This window comes from Pantherophis guttatus, chromosome 4 (genome assembly GCF_059756535.1).
Source record: "Pantherophis guttatus breed Tessera chromosome 4, ASM5975653v1, whole genome shotgun sequence".
In the NCBI taxonomy this organism is placed as follows: domain Eukaryota; kingdom Metazoa; phylum Chordata; class Lepidosauria; order Squamata; family Colubridae; genus Pantherophis; species Pantherophis guttatus.
Window position 1 is genome coordinate 136,643,700 of NC_142066.1, and position 23,420 is coordinate 136,667,119.

Sequence of the window (23,420 nt, forward strand, 5' to 3'; positions counted from 1 at the left end):
AGCTCTTTTTTTTCACAGCTCTCTTCTAGCTAGTAGAAATGTGCTGCAGACCACATTATGGAACAAAATACTGCTACCATGTCCTCTTTATGACCTGGTCCAGGACTTTCAATCTTCATTATAAAGGCACTCCTGACATTTACAGTGGCAGTGGCTGAATGCCAGATAACAGAGGCAGTAAAACCAGTTCTGTTCCCTGTATCTGTTCCCAATATAGTTTTTGTTCAGTGATAGTCACCTAAAATTGATTTGGAAAAAAAAAAAAAACCCTTAGAGAGTTAGGTTTATTTGAATGCCACACTGAACTTTTCAAACAAATCTTGTTCACAGCTTGACATTTCTAGAACATTTCTGTTTATTTTATTTATTCAGCATTTGTTCACTGGGCAGAATAAAAAGTTGATGTGATGCACTTGTAGAACATTAGTTATAACATTTATCCATTATGAATTACATTGGAAGTACAGTTGGGAATGTACCACTTAGTACAAATCTTTCCTTCCTTGTTCAGTTTGCAACAAATCCCCAAACAATGCCATTATATGATCACTTAAGATACCTGAAACATCTGTCAAAACTATGTATCTCCAATCCACTTCTATTCATTCTTGAAAAATATGTTTTCAATTATTGTACTCAGAAGAGACCAAATGTAGCATTCCACAGCAATGAACTAAGAATGCAGTTCTTCCGTATAGAGTGAGTGGGTAAAATATAGCGCAACATTATGGAGCAACCATTTAATGTGAAAATCTATTTTTAAAATCGTAATCTCTTTATGCTATATACTTTGTTTGGTATTACTTTAGTGAGAGCCACAGTCAACAATAGAGAAGAACAAAGGAGAAGGGAGGCACGCAAGACTAGATTCACGTAAAACAGGAACCATAATTTTCTTTGTTTTATTTTATTTGTTATGATTCCAGACACTACAATGTCTTCAATAAAATATAGTTAAATGAACTATGGTTTAACATTCTATTCTAGTCTTCTTTGTCTCTCTATCTGGCAACTAAAACTCTACAGGATTTGTGCAGAAGTGGTAAAAATGGGCAACCTATAATACCAGTTGATGACTTGGCAGGTTCTGCTTTGGGAATACATACCAATATTAAATTAAAAATATATTCTAGGGAATTAGTTCATCTCTCTCTCTATATGATTGTGTGTGTAATTTTACCATTTGTCCACCCTGCAATTTGATATGTTTTAGAAAATTCGTTGCTGTTATATTTTGTGCTTTAAATGAAAATTGCTCTAAATTGCTTTGGATGGTTAAATAAATTTAAAGCTGATCCTGTGTTAGATGTGTTGTGAAGATAAAAAGAACTGAAAAGAATTAACCAGTGACAATGTTCTGGGCTCCTCAGGATGGCATGAAAAAAACAAATAACCAAACACAGAGTTGACTGAGGTAAATTATGATGTTCTTAATCTTAGTCCAGGACTAAGGAGTTCCACACCAGCATTTTTCCCTGCTGGGATATTTACATATCTCCCACCCCCACCCATTGCTAATGCCGGGATTAAACATGCTATCAAATTGGCTGTATGGATGAATATTAGTATATAGTATATAGAGATTGTGCAATTCAGCTTTATTTTAAAGAACCATTGTAAGTATCATTGAGATAATTAAACCTGATAAACTAGGACCTGAATAACACAAGTGCCTATATAATGTTGCTCTAGCAACTTCATACAATATGGACAATAGTAAGGGATCTTGACATCTATTGTTCCAGATATTGTTCATTTTCTTTATCTTGCTCTCTCTGTGGGTATATATAAAAGCATGTCCCCTTCTCCACAGAGGTGGACAGAGGCCACAATAACATCACACCTGATATATACATGCAACATCACTCCCACCCTTATAGACATCACTCTCCCCTTTCCTTCTGCATATACCCAAGTCTTTGGCTGGCTTTACATATTACATTTAGCTATACGGTTCACCCAGCTTTGACTGGGTTTTGCGTGACAAATTTAATGATAGTTAACTCAGCTATGATTTATACTCATTAATTCAAATGACTCAGTGAACAATATCATATCCATGAAATCTGGATTTATATATAAGCAGTCCCTGGGTTAAGAAAGAGACTCATTCTTAAATCTGCCTTTGACTGAGATTTGTTAATTGACACTTGTACTTATGAATGGGCTGCATATTACTAAAAATGGGAGATTGCAATATCCTTTATTGAACCAGTGAATTGCTGAAAACCACTGAAAATAGGCTTTCATTAAAAAATGATTACATCTTCAGGAGACATCCCGTTTGTATAAGTATGAGTTATCCATAAATCAGTTGTTCTTTACTGGGGACTGCCTGTAATAGACCTAATTAAAATGTGTTTGTCTAGTGCAGGGGTCCCCAAATCCCAGGCCATGGACTGGTACCGGTCCATGGCCTGTTAGGAATCGGGACACACAGCTGGAGGTGAATGGTGAGTAAGCAAACAAAACTACATCTTCCCATTAGTGGGATCTAGATTGCACATGAAATCATCCACACACACACACCCCATCTATGGAAAAATGGTCTGTCACGAAACTGATCCTTGGTGCCAAAGAGATTGGAGACCACTGGCCTAGTGTATATCTCAATGTGAATTTATCCTACGTAGGGTTTATAAGCTACACTTTATAATTGTGTGAATTCAGTCAAACTATAATATCATTAAATAAATAATAAATCTTACGATTATGTGACTCTAGAATTTACGATAAAGTTATATTTATTGTAAGAAGACCACTGAAACTATAGGTTTTGGGCAAAAATGAACCAGTGGAATTCTGTACACTATATTAACAAAACTTTAAAATTTATCATCCACTTAGTCAATTAATACATAATCTATATACTTTGTTAGTTTGTACTTCATATTGTTATGGGGGCTAACAAATTATTCTCAAGCACACAGTTTAAAAGGGGATGTTAAATGTATATCTGTGGGCTGATCCATTTCTTTAAAATTGAATAAGAACACAATAGCATTAGCGAAAAGAAGAACTTATTTCCAAATCCTACAGTGTTGGTTGGCACACTTTATTTCACATTTTTAACATCAAACAACTTTGAAACACATTTGCTAGTTCACATTTTTTTCTAAGTCAGTATGATTAACTACGTTTTGTTGAATAAGTCAGAATTAGGTAGGTTTATATAGTACACTAAAATAGAATCAAACTGCCTGAGCTCACACATTATGCTAATCCATAATGTGGTTTGCTTGTTTGTGGTCTAGCATGATACACAGTTTGTAAATCAATGTTTGCAGCTTTGAGCTCAACCTTTTGAGATTACATACAATATTGTTTAGCATGACACATAAATTCCACCCCCAACTTGAGGAGTTGGATTGTGTGCAATTAACAAAATGTTTTCAATTAGTGCTAGCAAAAGGGCTACTAGAGTTCAATCAGTCTTTGCTTAAACATATTTTATTGAGTAAACCATAATTTGGCTGGGTTTACACAATACATTAAACCATAAATAAACCAAATTTTAGCTCAGCATATTGGGATGAATCCAGACTTTGTGTTGCACCCAGCATTATTTAAATATTCAGCAAATCCATTTTAGAGAGCCAGTTTAAAGTAGTGGTTAAAGCATCAGGCTACAACTGAACAGGATGAGTTATAATAAGCTCTTAGGCACAAAGCCAGTCATTGTCTGTTAGCCCTAGGAAGAAAGCAATGACACACCAATTGTAAAATGTTGGCAAGAAAACTGCAAGTTTGAACCAGACAATCGCTAGGTGTCCTATCCCCCAAAAATCTTTATTTAAGAAAGAGGGAGAATTTAAAGCAGTAGATTCATGTGCCTCTTTCTATTTTGCAAGGCTCTGTTCCATCTTGGCTAGGTATAATCACAGTTGGTCAATACTCAGATGGTATTTTGCCAAGTATCAGGGAAGCGATCAGATGCCCAGGCAATTGATTCTTTTGTATCCAGAGACAATGAGTACTCCAGTAAATAGATTTTAAGCTTTATTACTAACTCCAGCAAACAAAGTTAAAAAGAAAAATATTAAAAGCATACATGCCAAGCAAGACAATAGCCATATTTCTCACAGGATATTAGGAACTCCTCAATAACAGCAGAGGTACCCCAGGGTAGCCAAATTTTCAACAGTACCGGAAGCTAGGTTCAGTTGCAGAAGCTCCTGAGTCCCCATAAATAATAACAACCCCACAGTTTTTATCAAAAATTGATAGTCTAAGACCTGAGCTTAACTGACTGGCACATGACCCTGGCATGGAAATCCAGAGTGTGAGCCTTTCACAGCAACAGAAGCTTTGAAACTACATGGTAATTCTGCCCATCCCCCTTCAATAAACAAGAATGAAAAACAGGTAGATTAGCTCAGAATGAACTCTAAATTTCCAGACTTTTCTTAATATGAAGGTGAAATTAAAACATGTCACTAAGCTCCTCGAAAAAACAACGGCCTTCTGCATTGCCACTATAAATGGAAGAAATGTCAGGTCTGAGGACTGAAATGGGAAGTCAAGAAGTCCAGAAAGCATCGCCGAGGCAGCCAAGAGTCGATTAACTTCCCAACGCGAAGTGTCGTTGCTGGGAAACAACAGGTCCCTGTAATCCTCTGGGTTGAACTCAACTAACTCCAGGGAGACTTTATTCTAAATATTCTAAATGCATAAACCGAGCCTTTAAGTCATATTTCGCACAAAGCAAAACCCAAAGGAAGGCAGCGGGACCTAATTTATATTGGGGGTCGCTCTCTTATTAAGGCAGGGAAAACTATTGTGGGTTAGATTCACACACACACAAACACACAAAAGACCTAAAACTGGTACTTTGGAAAGATGAGTTTCTCAACAATCAGTTTTATGATTGCTCCAAAAACGGGGCAATTGCTTCTCACTCGGCAACTGGTGCTCAGTTTGACCCCCACCCCCACCCCCACCCCCGCCGCCTCACATCACCCAGCACTTCGGAAAAGGAAAAGGGCACCAAGAGGGGAAACAAGAAACGCTCCAGAGCGCGTGCGAGAGAAACTCTCCGGCGAGCCGGCGTTCGCCGCTGCGGCCAATGAGGCGGCGGAGAGGGGAGAGGGAGGCGGGGCGAGGGTGGATGGGCGGCCTCCGCCTTTAGGGGAGAGCGCGGGCCGGGCGGGGGCGCAGAGGCGCTTCGGGGTTGGGGAGCTGGGGATCGCGGGGGCTGCCCTTTGGCTCGCGGCTGCACGCGCGGCTCCTGCTGCTCCCGGGACAGGCAGGCAGCTTCCCTTCCCGTGCCTTTCCCAGCTGCAGCCTTCTCTTCTCCGTCCCTCCCTCTCCTCCTCCTCCTCCTCCTGCTCTCCGGGTTGTCCCTCCTGGCAGCCCTCTACTGTCCTCTTCTTCCTCTTGTTCCCCCTCTTTCCTCCCTCCATCCCAGGTTTTTTAATCCCCTTTCCCCGACATCCACCCCTCCCCATACTTTTCTCCCCCTACTAGAGAGACTCCGCTCCCACCGCCTTGCCTTTCCTCCTCCGCCCCTCATTGTCTTCTGCAGCCTATTGCCCAATTTCCAAAGCTGGGGAAAACTCGCTATGGGCGAGGACGAGGCAGTCCTGGCGGCTCTCCGGCTCCTTTCCAGCACTAGCTAGAAGAAGCGGGGCTTTTCGGGTTCGGCCAGGGAGGGTGAGCTGCACGGCGGCAACCTCTACTTGCAGCAGCAGCAGCAGCGGCGGCGGTGTCCGTCCCTCTGGTGATCCGCCAGGCGTCGCGTTGTCTTGGGGCGCTCGGCCCGTCGAGCCCGATGTGCGACTTGCTCGACTCGCAGCAGCCGCCCGAGAAACTTAGCAGAATGAAAAAGTTACGGCGAACTTTGTCGGAGAGTTTCGGCAGACTAGGTAAAGTGGGGGGGGGGGGGAAGGAGGGAGGGGGCGAGCTGGCATTCCTTAGCCCCGAGCCCCGTTCCAACTATTGCCTCGCGATTCAGTGGGTCAGTTTGCAAGCTGAATTGCCTTGGCTTACTCCTTCTTGACATTTTGTCTGCTGCCAAAGAAGTTCAAACCTGTGCTGGCGAGAGTGATGGGAGTTGTAGTCCTGCATCCTCTGGAAGCCGCCAGGCTTGGCTGAAGATCTTTCCATCATAGCAGTCCAGTGGCTCGCTGCCCCAATTTTCCGGCCGCCTTTTTGTGCGTTACAATAGTATTTTGAAAAATTGTTTTTTTTTTAAATAAAAGTGTACCCAGTTCAAACCGTTTTATCCAGAAGTCATCTTGCTGATTAAATTGAAGCGATTAACAGCTGTTATGTCCCGACATTGAGGTATAAATGTGTTCATTTCACTCTGACTTACCCTTAAAAAAACTTTTAGCTGCTACTGGGTGTTGATCATAATTAGCATAATATAAACTGTCTGTAATCTGCTTAATGTAGTTTGACATGGAACATCTCCAAATAGGGTAATTGAATGGCACCATACTCTCTCCTTATAAAAATTATTGCTATTAATTTGTTATGAACAATTGAAAATACTATACAGGAGTAGAAAGTACTTTGAATTAATTGAAACTTATTTTTTAAAAATGGACTCAAATCCCTTCAAACTATGCTTTTGAAAAAAAGGTGGTTTTTTCCCCTCCTATGGATGAATGTAAGAAAATAGAAGGCATATAAAAAAGTGTATGAACTTTAGGATTGACTGCAGCTTTCTAATGTACCTCTTTAGTGGCTTTCCCATCACATGTTCCAAATGACCCAATTATAATTTGTTTCATTCTTTTGTAATGCAAGATTGAAGTCAAAGGATTCCCTACAAAGGGTATGGAAATGAAAAAAATTAAATTTATCGAAGGGTATGGAAATAAAAAATTAAATTTATCAAAAATAAAGAATATTGTAATAAAATTGTTATACCACATCAATAATAGAGGTGGATAGTTGTAAACTATTTAGAAAAAAGTGTTCTATTTCTTTAATGGAATCAGAGTGATTCTCTTCTAAAGTATCATTTATGAATATTTGAGAGAAAGAACGTTCCAATTGCTTGCATACTTGAAATTGCTCAGTATTCCTTCGGGCCAGAATGTATTTTCTAGAATTAGTTCTCCCAGTTGTGAGATGAAACAAGTTACACATGTAAACTGATTGTGTTTCAGAAAAAATAATCTAAAGGGAGCAAATGCAGTGTGAACTGCATTTGAAAATGGCATTTAATTCCTGCACCATCATCAATAATAATGGTTTCTATAACAAAAGGGGTCTGCTTGGCCTTTAGGAAATGGATAACTTGTTCAATAATCATAGTATGAAAATGAAAATGCTTCCATATGGCTTAGTGGTAAGACAACATTTGGAAGTCAAACTAATTTCCAACTATAGAAGTCTTCACTTGCCCATTAATTTGTGATTTAAGTTGTTTGGAATCTGCTGATTTGGTACTTCACCAAAGGTATTGCAAGTTGTCCACAATATGAGAAAAAGCTCACTGTGTGCATTGTACTTTTTATTCCTTGTACATTTTATTCTGGTGGCTAATTTAGCCACCAGAAGTTTCTCAGAAATTCTCTTACCTCTGCTGGCCCAATGTTCCTGTCATCTTTTGGCACTTCTTGCTTTGTAAATATAGAAACACCTTTTGGATGACACAATATGATCCTGTGTCATCAATACAGAGGTATATAAGATGTCGTATTTACATTGGATGTTTTACAGCCATCTCATAAATTATTCATAGATATCTCTTTATTCATCTGAATAAGATATCAGAGTATACATAGGAATGTATACTTGAAGCAAATTTCACTAGGATGCAAGTTGATTTCATGTTGTTTATCATATTTGTACCCTGCTTTTCTTCAAGCAGCTCAAGTCAGATAACATTTTTCCACTTCCTTTACAGGTTGGCAAATACAGTGTAAAATCTGCCTTTGAAGTATATGTTAAGCTATTTTCTGGTCAGAATAAGAGATGTGCATTTTAGGTAGATTATAGAAAGGGATATTGAAATTTGGAAAAATTCTAGTTGCTTCTATTGAACTAAACTAGTCTCTGTATAGTTCTTTCTGATTAACGTAAATTATATGCAAAATTATATGCTAGTTTTATGAGGCTTCCTTGAAACAAATAATAAATGTTCAGTTGTGATGATATGAAGATCTGGGGAATCACAGTGAATTTGAATATTTCAGGTCAGCTCTTCCTAAATTGCTGCCTTTAGATGGATCTATTAGACTGTCTCTTTCAAAATTCGGGTAAACATGACCTTTGGGATCTCTGTAGGCCAACATTTTGGGGGCAATTGAGGAAGCCTGTTTCAGATCAACTACTGAAAAGGAAATGAGTGAATGCCCTTACTGTATAGTGTTACCACCAACCACATTACTCATAATTATTCCTAATTTAATTTTTGGGTAGCTTGAGGATGTACAAAGCCATTTTTGCTTGAATTAAAATGGCTGAAGAATATCAGAAGCTTCTTTCCTTTATACAAAATTGCTTGTGCCTCAAGTGTAAAGACTTCTTTTTCACTTTGGGGCTTCTCCTACTATTTGTCTGACCCAGATGTAGAACTGAATCTTTAGTGTGGATATTAGGTGGCTCAAATGCAAAATAAAGGCATGATATCTGATGCCAATAATGCCAACCCTGGGGATGATTTTTGAATAGCATTTTATCTGGGCTATGTCTCTGATTGATACTAAGTACCTGATAGTACAGTAATGGTGTCCTTGCTAAAGGGCTGAAAACCAGCAAACCATTCAGATAAATAAAAAAGGACCCATTAGTCATGACCTGTTACTCCCATTTATAATGTTTAATTATTTTAATGCTTGAACAAAGTGTTTTGCTTCAAGCAGTTTGTTGTAGACATTGCAGATTGCTGTAGGAATGCTTTTCATTCATTAATTATAAGAACTTGAGCTCCCTTGGCCAAACCTTGTGGATCTGTATTTTATTTCACACACTGGCTAGCTAGCCCTAAAAAAATCCACTAATGGTGGCCTTCTCTAGCTGTTGCCACCCAGCAGCTGCTGTTTGTTGGCATTCTGCCTTAAACGCTGGGTGGTCTGTTTTTGACTCATACTTAATAGCCATTGATAGACTTCCTCCCTGAATCTGTTAATTTGCTATTGAAGCTAGTGGGTACGACCATATCATACTGCAATTATTTCTATAACTGAATTATGCATAATGTGAAGTACTTTCTTCTGTCTGGTCACTTTCATTTAATGTGTAATACATTATTAGGAGGCAAAATCTATTGTGCATAATTCTATTTTTTTAAAAAAACAAAATCATAAAGTAACATTGTTTTCAAATCTAATAAGCCCTCTGTGCATCAGGCATTAAAGTCCAACCATATTACGAATGTTGTGAAGTTCTTCTGTTTTGTCTGTTATAAGCCTGTTGATAGACAACTTTATTGAATGTCATTTGAATTTCAGCATTATGAAAAACTTAGATGCTTTTCTTAAAACAATATATTATATAATTAAACTTTTAAGTATCTGACACATGTGTCTTTTGCTCTGTGTCTTTTACTTTAAGTGAGTTGATTTTTGTGAGTCAGAAAAGGGCTTTGCATTTATTGTAATCATACTTTTCTATACTCCTTCTATTGGTAGTATCTACTGCATCTACATTGAGGGAAGTATGCAGGAGGTACCCAAGGCTCTGTTTTAGGCCCAGTACTCTTCAACATCTTCATCAGTGATTTGGATGAGGCGATAGGTAGGGAACATAAAATTTGCAGATGACACCAAGCTAGCAGGAATAGCCAACACTGCAGAAAATAGGCTTAAAATGTGGAAAGATCTTGACAGACGTGAACATTGAATGCTATCTAACAAAATGAAATTCATTGGTGAAAAAAGTAAGGTTCTACATTTAGGCAAGAAAAACCAAATGTACGGTATAATATAGGTAGCACCTAGCTCAATAGTAGTAATTGTGAGAGGGATCTTGGAGTTGTAGTGGACAACCATTTAAATATGAGCCAGCCGTGTGCTGCAGCTTACAAAAAAGCCAAGACAGTTCTAGGCTGCATTAACAGAGGGATAGAATCAAGATCACATGGAGTGTTTATACCACTTTATAATGTCTCAGTAAGACACACTTGGAATACTGCATCCAGTTTTAATCGGCATGATGTAAAAAAGACTCTAGAAAGAGTGCAGAGAAGAACAACAAAGATGATTAGGGACTGGAGGCTAAAACATATAAAGAACGGTTGCTGGAATTGGGTATGTCTAGTTTAATGACATAGGAGTGACATCAGTGGTGGGTAGCCCCCGGTTCGCACAGGTTCTATAGAACCGGTAGTAAAACCGGTGGGAGGCTCCGCCACTGACCCCGACATCACCAAAATGCTTCTGTGCATGCGCATGGCCCCATTGCAAACCGGTAGTAAAGGTATGTAGAACCCACCCCGCATCATATGATATCAATATTCCAATATCTTAGGAGTTGCTACAAAAAAGAGATAGTCAAGCTAATCTGAAAAGCACCTGAACGCAGGACAAGAAGCAATGGATGAAAACTAATCAAGGAGATAGAATAAGGAAAAGTTTCCTGACAGTTAGAACAATTAATCAGTGGAACAACTTGCCTCCAGAAGTTGTGAATGCTCCAATTTTGAAAAGAGATTGGACAACAATTTGTCTAAAATGGTATAGGGTTCCTGCCTAAGCAGGAGATTGGACCAGAAGATCTCCAAGTCCCTTCCAACTCTTTTATTCTGTTTCTGATTGGAGTGACGGACAGACATATATTCTGACTTCGATAATGTCAGCCTTAGAAGGTAGACTAGATAGGAAACATGGCAAGATAAATTAATTCTGCTTTATTGTAAAGCTCTATCAAGAGCATCTTACAAGCCTCGAAGTACATTTATTCTGATACAGCCCAATAATTTAGGGAGGGTCCCTCCTGAGCCTCTAGCTCTGCTGACTCTGCAGCTGTGGGCTATGTTCCCCTTATCTGACTGTTCCCTAACCAAGCATCTGTGCTTGGTGTCTCAAGGTCATTGTCACATACCATTTCAGATATGTCGTGAATTACAGTACTATGGAATTTTATAACTTAAAATTACAGTTTTGCAAACTTTAATAATATTACTCGAGTGACAGCAAATCGGTGAGTTCTTAATTTTTTATACAAGCTTTTCTTTTATTTAGAGCTAAAGCAACTTATTTAATGATTTCATTCAAACTCATTTAGTAATCTCAGTCTTGAATTAGATTTTAGTACTAATTTTAGAACTTTAGGATTAAGGTTAGCCAGTATTTTAGAGCCTGGAATCTCACAGCACTGGATGCCTGATGATGATAATAATGCGAAGTAGCAAGGGCTATAAAGATAGGGACAAAAAATAATATTACCCAATATTTTGGACTGGAAATTAGTTATAAATGATTTATCTTCTTGGCACAAAGCTAGATTCCAGGTACAGAAAAAGTTTTTATATCCTAGTATGGGTGTCTATATTCCCTATGGTAGTTGGATAAAATTACAGGCAGTCCTTGAATTACAACAATTTGTCAGCTCTTCATTAAAAGTCCTGTTTTTCCTTTGAGGATTTCTCTTCATTCTTCAGATGAAACTTGATTCTGAGCACATACAAGGAGCAATAGGTAGGAAGCTTGTTTATGTGGCTCACAGTCCTTTTATACACACACCTCTTGCTATAGCTATGCCCATATATTTATTTGAAAGAAATTTATCAGTGGAAAATGGAAAACTAATTTGTTACAAAACAATCACCGTTCCTTAGCATCTTTCTTCCAAATAGTAATTCTTAGCCCCACAGGAAGGTGGTGTCTTCAATGCTTTGTTTGAACAGGTGACCTTTACTCAGGTAATGGTAAGGATAAGGTGTAGTGCTAAAAAGCTATGAGGCTAAAGAGAAGAGTGAGTTTCCCTTCTATTAATGCCTTATGTGGCAGCCATCTGGTAGGAGAACTCGGAATGTACTTTCAAAAGTGCACTTGCTCTCACTGGCAGGATCTTTTTGTTAATAAACAAGGCTCTGGTTTTATTTTCTGTCCTTGAAGCTTGATTATTACGGTGTGTTATCCTGTCCAGTATATACTATCACACAGGAAAGCACAAATCTGTCAGATTTCAAGTCCACATGTAACACTCCTTGCTTGAAAAAAGCTGTAGAGAACAATTTATTGTTTGTACTGTATGTTGTTGTTTTCCAGTGCTGCCTCAGTACCTCTCCATTTATTCAGCAGTTTCAAGCAGCATATGTAGCACCTCTTCCTTTTCTCTCTCTCATAACATTCATTCTTAAAAATAGCATAAATTATAACTTATATACCCTAAACATATTTATTGTTTCACATATCGAACCAATAAATGTAAACTTGAAGAGAACGTATCCCATATATTTTTCTAAGAGAAGTAATTTTATTCAAGTTAAGTTAAATAACTACAAAGAAATATTTGTTTGCTTTTTAGCATTTTATATTAGTAATATAAACTAATTAGATAACAAATTATATCTTTTTTTCTAGCCTTGAAGAAAGATGATAACGGCTTTGATGAGGTAAGTTGTATTTTCTATTTTCAAATTTTATTTAAATATATATTGGGCAAAATATTACAAATTAAAAAGAATAATAGTGACTAAAAAGAATAAATTATACAACACACACACACCATGAAAAAAACTACATGAAACAAATGTAATGTAATTTGATATAATTATATTTCTAATTGTAAGTAGATATTCTCATTTTATACATCCATATGGAACACTTCTAGTTCAAAAGGTATATGTATAGATGGAGTAATGTAAATTATTATGCTGATTTAATTTATAAAAGGGTACCAAATAAAGAAATAAAAAGTATTTGTTGCTGTTTTAGTTTTTTTAGCCATTTCTTTTTCACACTTTTAAATATCACTGATATGAAGAAAGATGTACTTCTTCCAGTTTATTGTTATAGTAAATTTATAGGAAGGAAACCAAATAATTTTTACATTGCACTATTTTATGTTTTTCTTTTTCAAGAATATAGCTGCATTAGAATTATTTATTAAACACTATTGGTAAAATAGTAGTTTGGTAAAACTACCAAAGTCTTCAAAAACCCCTAGCCAAAATGAGTAACAAAGGGATTAATGACACTTTTCAATTGGAATATGAAATAAAGGGTCTTTTAAGGAGATATAACATGATTTTCTATTTTTATAGGGGATGGTTTCTAAAATAGATTTAAATAATATTTTTATATTACCAAATATTTTGCATTGATTCATCAAATTTCAAATCCCAAGTCATTTCCTGTTCTTTTAAATATTTTCAAGAAAGTTTGTTCTATTTAATATAACAATTTCTAAAGTAGTGATGAGATTATTCTGATTTAAAGTGTTGAAGAAATCCACTATACTTCATACATTGTTAATACCTCTTTTAAAAAGGGATTGACAGGCATGAATAATTAGGACCCCCAGTTAGGCTTCAGCATAGAAGATTTATTTATTGTTATGAGCCACAGTGGTGCAGTGATTAGAGTGCAGTACTGCAAGCTGCCTGCCAGCTGCCTGCCATTGGCAGTTCAATTCTTACCAGGCTCAAGGTTGACTCAGCCTTCCATCCTTCCGAAGTGGTTAAAACGAGGACCCAAATTGTTGGGGGCAATATGCTGACTCTGTAAACCACTTAGAGAGGGCTGTAAAGCACTATAAAGCAGTATATCTAAGTGCTATTCCTATTGCTATTTGAGCCTATACACAAGAATCTGATCAGCTAAAGTTTAACACTAAATTGGTGCCAGAAAAGAGGTCAACTGAATTCAGGATGGATTGGACCTGGAGCGCTAATGGAAACTCAGTGGCTCTAAATGGATAGTGCACTTAATTTCCCACCTCTGCTTTCTCTTTTCTACAGGAATCATATTTTTCAATGTTTCAAAATTTAAGTGGCCTATGAATAAAATAAGTTTCGGAGAGTTTCTACAAAATTTTAAAGTAACTTTAACGTATGAATTTATGATAGAGGATATTAATTTATTTCAGAAAATTAAAGTATTGTCCTAAAACATTGTGCGCCTTGAGTTGATTAATGTGAGTTGTTTTAACTTAAAAGTAGACAACTGCATAATTTATAGTTCTGAAATGGAATGTTCTGAAGGATTCTAGAACGCACCATTCCTTATTGCAGTGGTTCTCAACCTTCCTAATGCCACGACCCTTTAATACAGTTTCTCATGTTGTGGTGACCCCCAACCAGGGGTGGGTTCTAATTTTTTTTACTACCGGTTCTGTGGGTGTGGCTTATTTTGTGGGCGTGGCTTGGAGGTCATGTGACTGAGTGGACGTGGCTAACTGGTCATGTGACTGGGTGGCCATGGCTATGTGTATAGGGACTACTCAGAGGGCTGAAAAAAGTCATTTCTGACAGGTCCTCGCACTTTTGACTGGTCCTCACACTTATGACCATCCTCACATTTATGCCTGTGCAGCATTCTTAACAACCATGTCACTCATTTCACTACTGCTTCTCTTCAACATGGTATAAGATAGGGCAAAAAACGTAAAATGTGAGGACAGTCGTAAGTTCGAGGACTGGTCAAAAGTGCGAGGACCAGTCAAAAATAACTTTTTCAGCCCTCTGAGTAGTCCATATGCATAAAAGGATACAGCAATAGAGAGGGATAAAGGAAGGGAAGGGAAATTAGAGTAGGAGTGAAGGTAAGAGAGGGAGGAAGAGAGGAGGAGAAGGAGAAAGAAAGAGGAAGTAGGGAGAAGAAGAAGGGGGGGAAGAGAAAGTAAGTAAGAAAGAAAAGACAGAGGTGGTAGGTTTGAGGAGAAAGATTGCTGTACAATAAAAAAGATGAAAGGGAAGAAAGCCAACCCCAAACAAATATTAAGATATTAAGATAAAGAATGAATTGTTAAACTTTAAAGAATAAAAGAGAACAAATAGCAATAAATAGCAATAATTAGAAACACACATACAAACATACAACGTATTTTCTTTGAACAGAGTATTTGGCCGGTTCACAAATTTAAACAGTTGTAGGAGGTTAGCACCCACCCCTTTCCTAGAAGAATGAAATATTTTGGGAAATATTAAAAAGGCAGAATATTATATTTTCCTGTATGAGAAATGGAGAAGCATATTTTACAGACAAAGCAATTCCCACCTTCCTGCCCCCCACCCTTTGTTAATGGGCCAGAGGCAGAAACTCAATCCTTTGTCAAAGGACATTTGCAACACAATAGCAACAGAAACTAACACAATGGGCCCCATCAAGCCATGTGATCCTGTCCACCATTAAACCATCTTTCCAAGCAGTCTCCATGTTTCCAGTGTCTTTTTCCCCACTTGGAGCAGAACCCAGAAGGATATTTCTTCCAACACAGTATTTAGTCATTTCAATTAAATTTACAATTTTTATATTTCCTTTTTACCATATTTATTCCTCATCTATTTTTTTAAAAAACCAATATTACCCTTCATCCTCATCTCTAATCTTAATCAAATTCAATTTTTCCCTTCTATTCTATATTATACCCCTTCCCATTGTCATCTATTTTTATATCCATCCTCACATTGGTTAATTATGTAATACAGTTGTTTAATACAAATTCAACATTTTAATATAAATCAATTAGTTACCTTTTTTGTATATTAATCAATATGAACATGAATATTCCAATTATTTCCATGCAATCCAATTTCTTACAAATCAATTAATTATATTTACCAATAATAATAAACCAAATAATTTCCCCCATATATTCCTCCAAACCACAACTTAACCATTTCTGCTTTCAACACAATATGCAATTAATAGTATCTCAATTATTACAATTCCCTAGTTAAATAGAGCTTTTTTTCTTCTGTGTTTTAAAATCTTGAACCTCCTCTTGCCCTAAATTTCCCATTGTTTGCAGTTTGCACCTACCTTTTTTGGTGAGGAAAAAGAAAAAGAAATCTCTCTGCCTCATTTTGTCACGTTGCAGCCAAGACCCTGCTTAATTTCAACTTTGCTTTTTCAGCATAGCTAGGGGGGAAAAAATCTGCTCCAGGAATTTACCTCTTTGCAGCTAGCTAGCAACAGAGCCCTCCACAAAACAGCTGAGAGTAGGGCGGGTCTTTGAAGCCCAGCGGCAAGAATTTAAAGTTTTTTTCCCTCTAGCCATTAGCTGGGAATCCGGAGGCAGCAATAGATTAGGAGTGGGCGGGGTAAGCGAATGGCAACCGGGCGATCCAGCAGAGGCAGAGGGTGAGGGTGAGTGAAGGCATGGGGGGGTGAGAGAGGGCTTTGGCAACCCCCGTGAAATGGCGTTCGACCCCCAAAGGGGTCGCGACCCCCAGGTTGAGAACCGCTGCCTTATTGGATCCTTTCTGACCCAGCTATTCCAGAAATAATTTTTAAATTTTCTGGAAGTTAGTTTTCTGAACCAAAATGTTTCTTGTTCTAGATCAGGGATGTCAAACTCGATTCCATTGAGGGATGCATCAGGGTTGTGTTTGACCTCAGAGGGCTTGAGTGGGTGTAGCCATCTCGACGTCACTTGTGTGGGAGGTATCTGTGGTGGCCCAAGCACTCTGCCAGTGAAAATGGGTTTCCGAGCTGCATTTTCAGCTGCAACAGCCTCCTGCAACCCTCTGCCAGCAAAAATGGAATTGGCAAGGGCCGTGCTTGGTCTCTCCCCCCCCCCGGGAGCTACGTTCTAGCTGGCAGAGGTACCATGGGCCATTCCTTCGCAGTTTCCAGGATGGCCCCACAGGCCAGATCTAAGCACCCTGCAGGCGGATCTGACCCCTAGGTCTTGAGTTTGACACCCCTATTCTCGATGAAAGATGAATTGACTTTTGTTTTTACCTATTCCTACCATGTTTCCCCGAAACTAAGACATGTCCTGATAATAAGCCCAATTGGGCTTTTGAGCGCATGCGCTAAAATAAGCCACCCGCCAAAAGTACCCCCCGAAATACTTAGAAGCATGTGCAGCTGCCGTGCAAACAACATGACGTGAGGAAGCAAGGCCAGAGAGGGGGGGAATGGAGGGGGAACATGCCCCACACCCCCGTGCCATCCATGCGGAACAGCTTAATGGAGGCCGCTCCCACAAACCCTAGCTTGCGTGCCCCTTTTCTTAGTGGCGAGCCGAGTGCACTGCTGCCACTTGGGAGAAGAAGAGAAAGAGGAGGCGCTGTGAGAGAGCCCATTTCTGAAGTTCTTCTGTTCCTGGGCGGCAGCATGTTCAGCTTCCCGAATCTGGGTTGCTGAATTTGGCCGGTGAGGGGTGTGGCAGGTGGGAAGGGGTGAGGCGGTCGAGAAGCGAGACACATGGAGTGAGATGGGACTCCCCTTGTTATCTCCTTCCCCAACATGGCAGGAACTGGAAGTCAGGTAAGACACTGCGGAGAAGACAGGCAAAGAGACAGACAGGGAGAGAAGCAACAAGAGTGAATATCCTCCCATCCACTTTTATTTGGTAACGGCACGCTGACCATTTAGCCAGATCTCAACTCCACATCCTTTGGAGATTTGGGAGGAAACTATTTCCCCTCGCTTTTCTCTCCCCCCAACTTCATTCTTAAACCGGGAGGGGAGGGTGTGGGATGAGGCGTTTCTTGCTTCAGCTGCACAAGTGGCCTTAAAGTGCTGCCCACCCTCCCCTCAGCCCCAAACCCATCAGCAGAGTGAAGCCTCCCCCCCTATCTCTTGAGTTCAATTCACGCAGCCTGGACATTGAAGGTTTCACACTGCTGCCAGGTTCGGGGCTGAAGGGAGTGGGTAGCGCTTTAAGGCCACTAGTGCAGCTGAAGCAAAAAATGCCTCATCCCATGCCCTCCCCTTCTGGTTAAAGAATGAAGTTGTGGGGGGGAGAGGGGGGGAAATAGATCCGGCTAAATGGTCAGCGCACCATTACCAAATAAAAGTGGACAGGAGTATATTCACTCCTGTTGCTTCTCTGCCTGTCTTCTCCCCCATGTCTTACCTGACTTCCAGCTCCTGCCATGCTGGGCGAGGGGATGGCAAGGGGATCTGAGATTTGGGAAGCTGAACATGCTGCCGACACCTGGAAGGAGAAGAATATCAGAAATGGCTCTCTCACAGAGCCTCCTCTCTTCTCCCGAGTGGCAGTGGTGCATCCGGTTTGCCACTAAGAGAAGGGGTGCAGGAGCTAGGGTTTGCGGGAACGGCCATCACGAGGCCCTTCCACGTGGATGGTAGGGGTGTGTGGGGCATGTTTCCCCCCTTCGTCCCCCTGCCTCGCCTCCTTACCTCATACTGTTTGCACAGAAAGTAACGAAAAAGCTGCCACAATTGCTGGAGGCAGCGGCCTGAGCGGCACTGGCGAAGCAGTGCCAAGGTTTAGGGTTAAGACCCCCGATAATAAGGCCAAGACCATATTTTGGGAGTCAAAAGAGAATAAGACCATGTCTTATTTTTGGGGAAATACCGTACTGAATATTTTCCAGTTTTGCATATTCTTACTGAAAATTATCATCATAGCCACAACAAATCTCAATGATAGTTCTATTTATATAATTTTTCTGGCCCTGATTTTTTTTTTTTTTTATAATCCCATATCTGTAAAGAAGTTGAAACAAATAAAATAAATAAAATTTATAAAGCATCTGCATTGGTGAAGAAGATAAAAACAGATTATGTTTTTCAACTAATAAACACTGTAATATCTAGTGAGAATCTATTTTATAATGCCTAAAATTATAAATCATTTACTTCTTTGCCTTAATTTATTACTGGATTCCAAATGAAGGCCCAGTCCTATCGTTTAGATAGGCTGTTGCTTTAGGCAGCAACTTTAATTCCATCTGCTTTAAGACTATGTTTTGATCTTCTGTTCACTGAAAACTGAGAAGCAAATGGGTACGGTTAATGTGAATTGGAACTTAAAAGGAAATGGAATATGGCACTCCGGAAATCAGGTTGTCTGGAATGATGAATTCAATGAGTTTGTCTTTATACTGAATTTGTAAAAGTACAGAAATTACGTCAAAGTATAAGCTCTATAATTGTTTCATTAAAAGTCTGAGTCATAAATTCTGCAACCAGACCTGTATCAGGCTGTTCTTTTAATTGTATTATAAATCTGGCATGCTTCTAATGCTTTGTTTCTTCTCTCTGGAAGTGACTAGTCTGTTTATAAAAATTTACAGGATGTTAAGAGTTCCTTAGAATTCTATGATATAGGAAGAAAATATTAAAGTGTACTTCAAGTGCTTGTCCCAAATTAAATCTCTAGTAAAATAAGACTTTTTTTCGTGCTTGGAATGGATTAATGGATGCTTCTTTAGTCTTGCCTTCTGCAAAGCATATACTATTATCAATTGTATAAACATAGGTTGTTTTTTTTTTTGCAGTGTAAGAATCTGGTAACTTTCTAATTTATCTACTAAAGTGGCTATAGCTAGAAAAAGAAAATGATTTATGTGATATTTAGATGAGTTTGCTTATGTTCTGCATATCTGCAATAAAAGATATACATTATATCACAGAAGTGAGTACACCCCTCACATTTTGTAAATATTTAAGTATATCTTTTCATGTGACAACACTGAAGAAATGACATTGGCTACAATGTAAAGTAGTCAGTATACAGCTTGTATAACAGTGTAGTGGAAGTGGAAGAGGACTCCAGTGGCAACCTGTGAAGCTCTGGTGAACTCTATGCCCAAGAGGGTTAAGGCAGTGCTGGAAAATAATGGTGGCCACACAAAATATTGACACAAGGTGATTATTGTTTGGAAGAATGGTATAAGGAAGTATGGGATATTGTCATAAATGATAAATTGACTTGTAATATTAAAGTAAGGAGGGGCATAATGAAAGTAAATGAATTCAATGGAATCTGGAAACAGTTCCTAATATATGTGTTTTCTGGAGGAAGGGGGATACCACCACCAGAAGAAGCGTTAAGAGTTTGGAAGCAGGAATGATCCTGAGGGGTGGGGGAGCACTCATTGATTGTTTGTATTGTTTGTATTGTGTATATTGTTATATATTATATATTATGATTCATGTATGTTATGTATGTTAAATTTTTTTTTAATAATTGGGCTCCATTTGGACATTGTCATTTAGGGTTGTGCTCACTTTAGTTGCCACCATTTAAGACATTAATGGCTGTGTGTTGCGTTATTTTGAGGGGACAGCACATTTACACTTAAACAAGCTGTACCAGGGATGGGTTCTAAATTCTTTTACTACCGGTTCTGTGAACATGGCTTATTTTGTGGGCGTGGCTTTTTTTGTGGGCGTGGCTTGCTGGTCATGTGACAATTATTTAGGATTTAGCAGAGGTACTAGTCTACCAGGCTGTACTGATCTACCCATTTATTTTTGCAGGCACTGATCTACTCATTTGTTTTCTTTTAACACTGATCAGCTGTAGGGTGGCCCTTTGAAGCCCGGCAGAAAGAGTTTAAACAGTTTTTTCCCCTCTAGCCATCAACTGGGACTCAGGAGGCAGCAATAGATTGGGAGTGGGGCCAAATAAAAGGTAAGAATAATGCTGGGGGTGGGTGCGGGGGGGTCGGGGGCAGAACTGGTTCAGTGATGTCATATTGTCACCGCTACTGGCTCGGCGGAACCGGGCAGAACTGGGAGGAATCCACCACTGAGCTGTACACTCACTACTTTACATTGTAGCCAAGCGTCATTTCTTCAGTGTTGTCACCTGAAAAGATATACTTAAATATTTACAAAATGTGAGGGGGTGTACGCACTTCTGTGATATCCTATATGTACTCTAATCATAAGGCAAAAGTAGTCCTTATGACTTCATATACAAGTAACTTATGACTTCAGAGGAGCACAAAATTTCTGTTGCTAAGTTTTTAAGTGAGTTGTGCCCCATTTTATGATATTTTTGCCACAGCTGGTAAGTGAATCATTGCAGTTGTTAAGCGAATCATGTGGCTATTAAGTGAATCTGATTTCGCCCATTGGTTTTGCTGGTTGGAAGCCAGATGGGAAGGTTACATATGGTGATTGCATGACCATGGGATAATGCAACTATCATAAATAAATGTCAGATGTGTAGTGCCTGAATTTTACATGATCATGGGATGCAGCAACTGTTGTGAGTGTGAAAACTAATTGTAAGTCGCTTTTTTCAATGTCATGTAACTTCGAACAGTCACTAAATGAATGGTCATAAGCGGAAAGCTACATGTATAGCCATCTTACTAGTCCTTTTTTTGGCTGGGCAATATTGTATGACCCCCAGAAAAAAGTAAACAAAAATAACAAGTAAGAGAGGAAAACATACACTGATCCATACATTGTTTTTTTCATCTAAGCTTCTCAGCTTCCTTTTCTTGAGGATTTTATCAGCTCCATTCCAATATAATTTTATTAGTTTTCCTCCCTACTGTTCACTCTTCCTTCCCATATTTCTTGTGCAATTTCATATTCATCCTATTTTTCTGTATGGCCAAAATGCTTTTTATATGTCATTTACTTTGGGGTAAAATTCATATGAATATATTCAAATTAAAAATATTCAATATTCCACTGAAGAGTCTGTGAAACTTTCTATCTTGCCCATTTTGCAAAGTGTGTGGTGAAAATGTCAAAAACAACAGTAGTTTGTGCAGAAGTGCCATTAGGAAATTCATTCTGCAAGGAGTTTTGTACTTAGTCACCACAATATGTAACTTTCATTAATGTTATTTAATCAGTGTTACCCCACCCTTTTTAAAAATGAAATGGATTTAGGGCACTTGCTGTATTTAATGTGTGCTCTCATATGCCCCATGAAAGCAGTGAACACCTGGGGAATGGTTCCTTTTGCAGATGACTTCTAACTTTCTGTCAATTTTATGTATCTGCTAAAACTTTCAAGTGTAAGTCTGAACCCTGACAGATTATTTTGCTGACATGCAAAAGGCGGATTGGACAATGCATAGAATTTAATGATTCTATGTTCCCCAAACACTTCTTGTTAATTTAATGGGATTTTATAGATATTGTGTACTGTAAAATAAGGGAGGGCATAATATATTTTTGGAGATCTTTAATTCTTCTATTCTGTCTCATAGTTGACAAAGCAAGCAGGATTTTTTTTTTCCCAGACAAAGGCACAGAGATTCATGAATTGTCCTGGAATGTTAGGAATTGTCAATCGATGGGTGAATATAAATTATTCTTCCTCCCGGTGCTTTATTTACAATTCAAGTTTATTTTGCTTTGTTTTTAAAGTTAATGCTAGGGGAATTTATTGCCAAAGGCTGGCTGGATAGTGCAACAGAGAAAATAGTTGGTCTCTGATCCTTCAGTAAAAAACAAGATGGGCATCAATCAACTTCTTTCACCATTTCTGTGCTTTATATAACAAGCTATTGATTTTTACACATGAGCAGTACTTCAATGTAAAAAAAAGAAAAAGAAAAAAAAAGAGATCAATCTTCTGGTTTTTTCTGTACCAAGATGATGGTTTGGATTGAACCAGGAAACTGAAAAGAGGCTGGTTAAGAGAGGGACTGTCAACATATAAAAGGATCTACAAAGAACAAATGAGAGACATTTTTAAAGTGGGGAAAATAATAGAAAATTCAAAATGAGAGGAAATACTGTACTGCAGTATGAAGTGAAAATCCCAGAGGAAATTTAAGCACTGAATATAAAGAACTGTTTGAACTTAACCTTATGCTCTCCATTTGGACTTCAGGCCTACCCAGCATGACAATGGGAACAGATTGTGGTAGTATATCAGGTATTGTATTCTTAGTCTAAATTATATGGAAACGATTTTTCCCTAATTGATAGATTTTCCTTTCTGTGTGTATTTGCCTTGAGTTAAAAGAGGAATGGTTTATTAATACAGTCCTGCTATGAAGGAAGCAATTGTATGAGTTACAGTTCCTTCATATTTTTAAAGGGGCATGTAAGTAGATATTTGTGAATATAGTCCACTATAGAATTCTTTATTGGCCAAGTGTGATTGGACACACAAGGAATTTGTCTTTGGTGTATATGCTCTCAGTGTATATAAGGAGAATAAAATACATTCATCAAGAATAAAAAGATACAACACTTAGTGATAGTCAAGGTTACTAATAAGCTATCAAATCATACTAGGAAACAAATAAAAACAATATAAATTGAAAGATACAAGCAAGATAGTTATAGTAATAAGTGGGAAGAGATAGATACTAGTAAGGAAGAGAAGAATAATAGTAATACAGTCTTAGTGAATTATTTGACAGGGTAGTGGGAATTAGTTATTAAGTAGAGTGATGGCATTCGAGAAAAAAATGTCCTTGTATCTAGTTCTGGTGTGCAGTGCCCCAGGGGTGAAATTCAGCAGGTTCTGATAGGTTTTGGAGAACCTGTAGCGGAAATTTTGAGTAGTTCGGAGAACCAGTAGCAGAAATTTTGAGTAGTTCGGAAAACTGGCAAATACCACATCTGGCTAGCCCCAGAGTGGGGTGGGAATGGAGATTTTGCAATGTCCTT

General features: G+C 38.5%; 1 protein-coding gene across 2 annotated transcripts in view; it reads left to right on the top strand.

Moving 5' to 3' along the window:
* The first annotated feature begins 5,094 nt into the window (after positions 1–5,094).
* CDK14 (cyclin dependent kinase 14) overlaps positions 5,095–23,420 on the top strand; it is a 223,714-nt gene continuing 205,388 nt past the window's right edge. For both annotated transcript variants that reach the window (XM_034402352.3, XM_087892861.1), the window contains exons 1-2: positions 5,095–5,864; positions 12,483–12,514. In XM_034402352.3, coding sequence (XP_034258243.1) covers positions 5,771–5,864; positions 12,483–12,514 — 126 coding nt within the window. In that variant the 5' untranslated portion in view covers positions 5,095–5,770. The remainder of the gene's footprint in view (positions 5,865–12,482; positions 12,515–23,420) is intronic.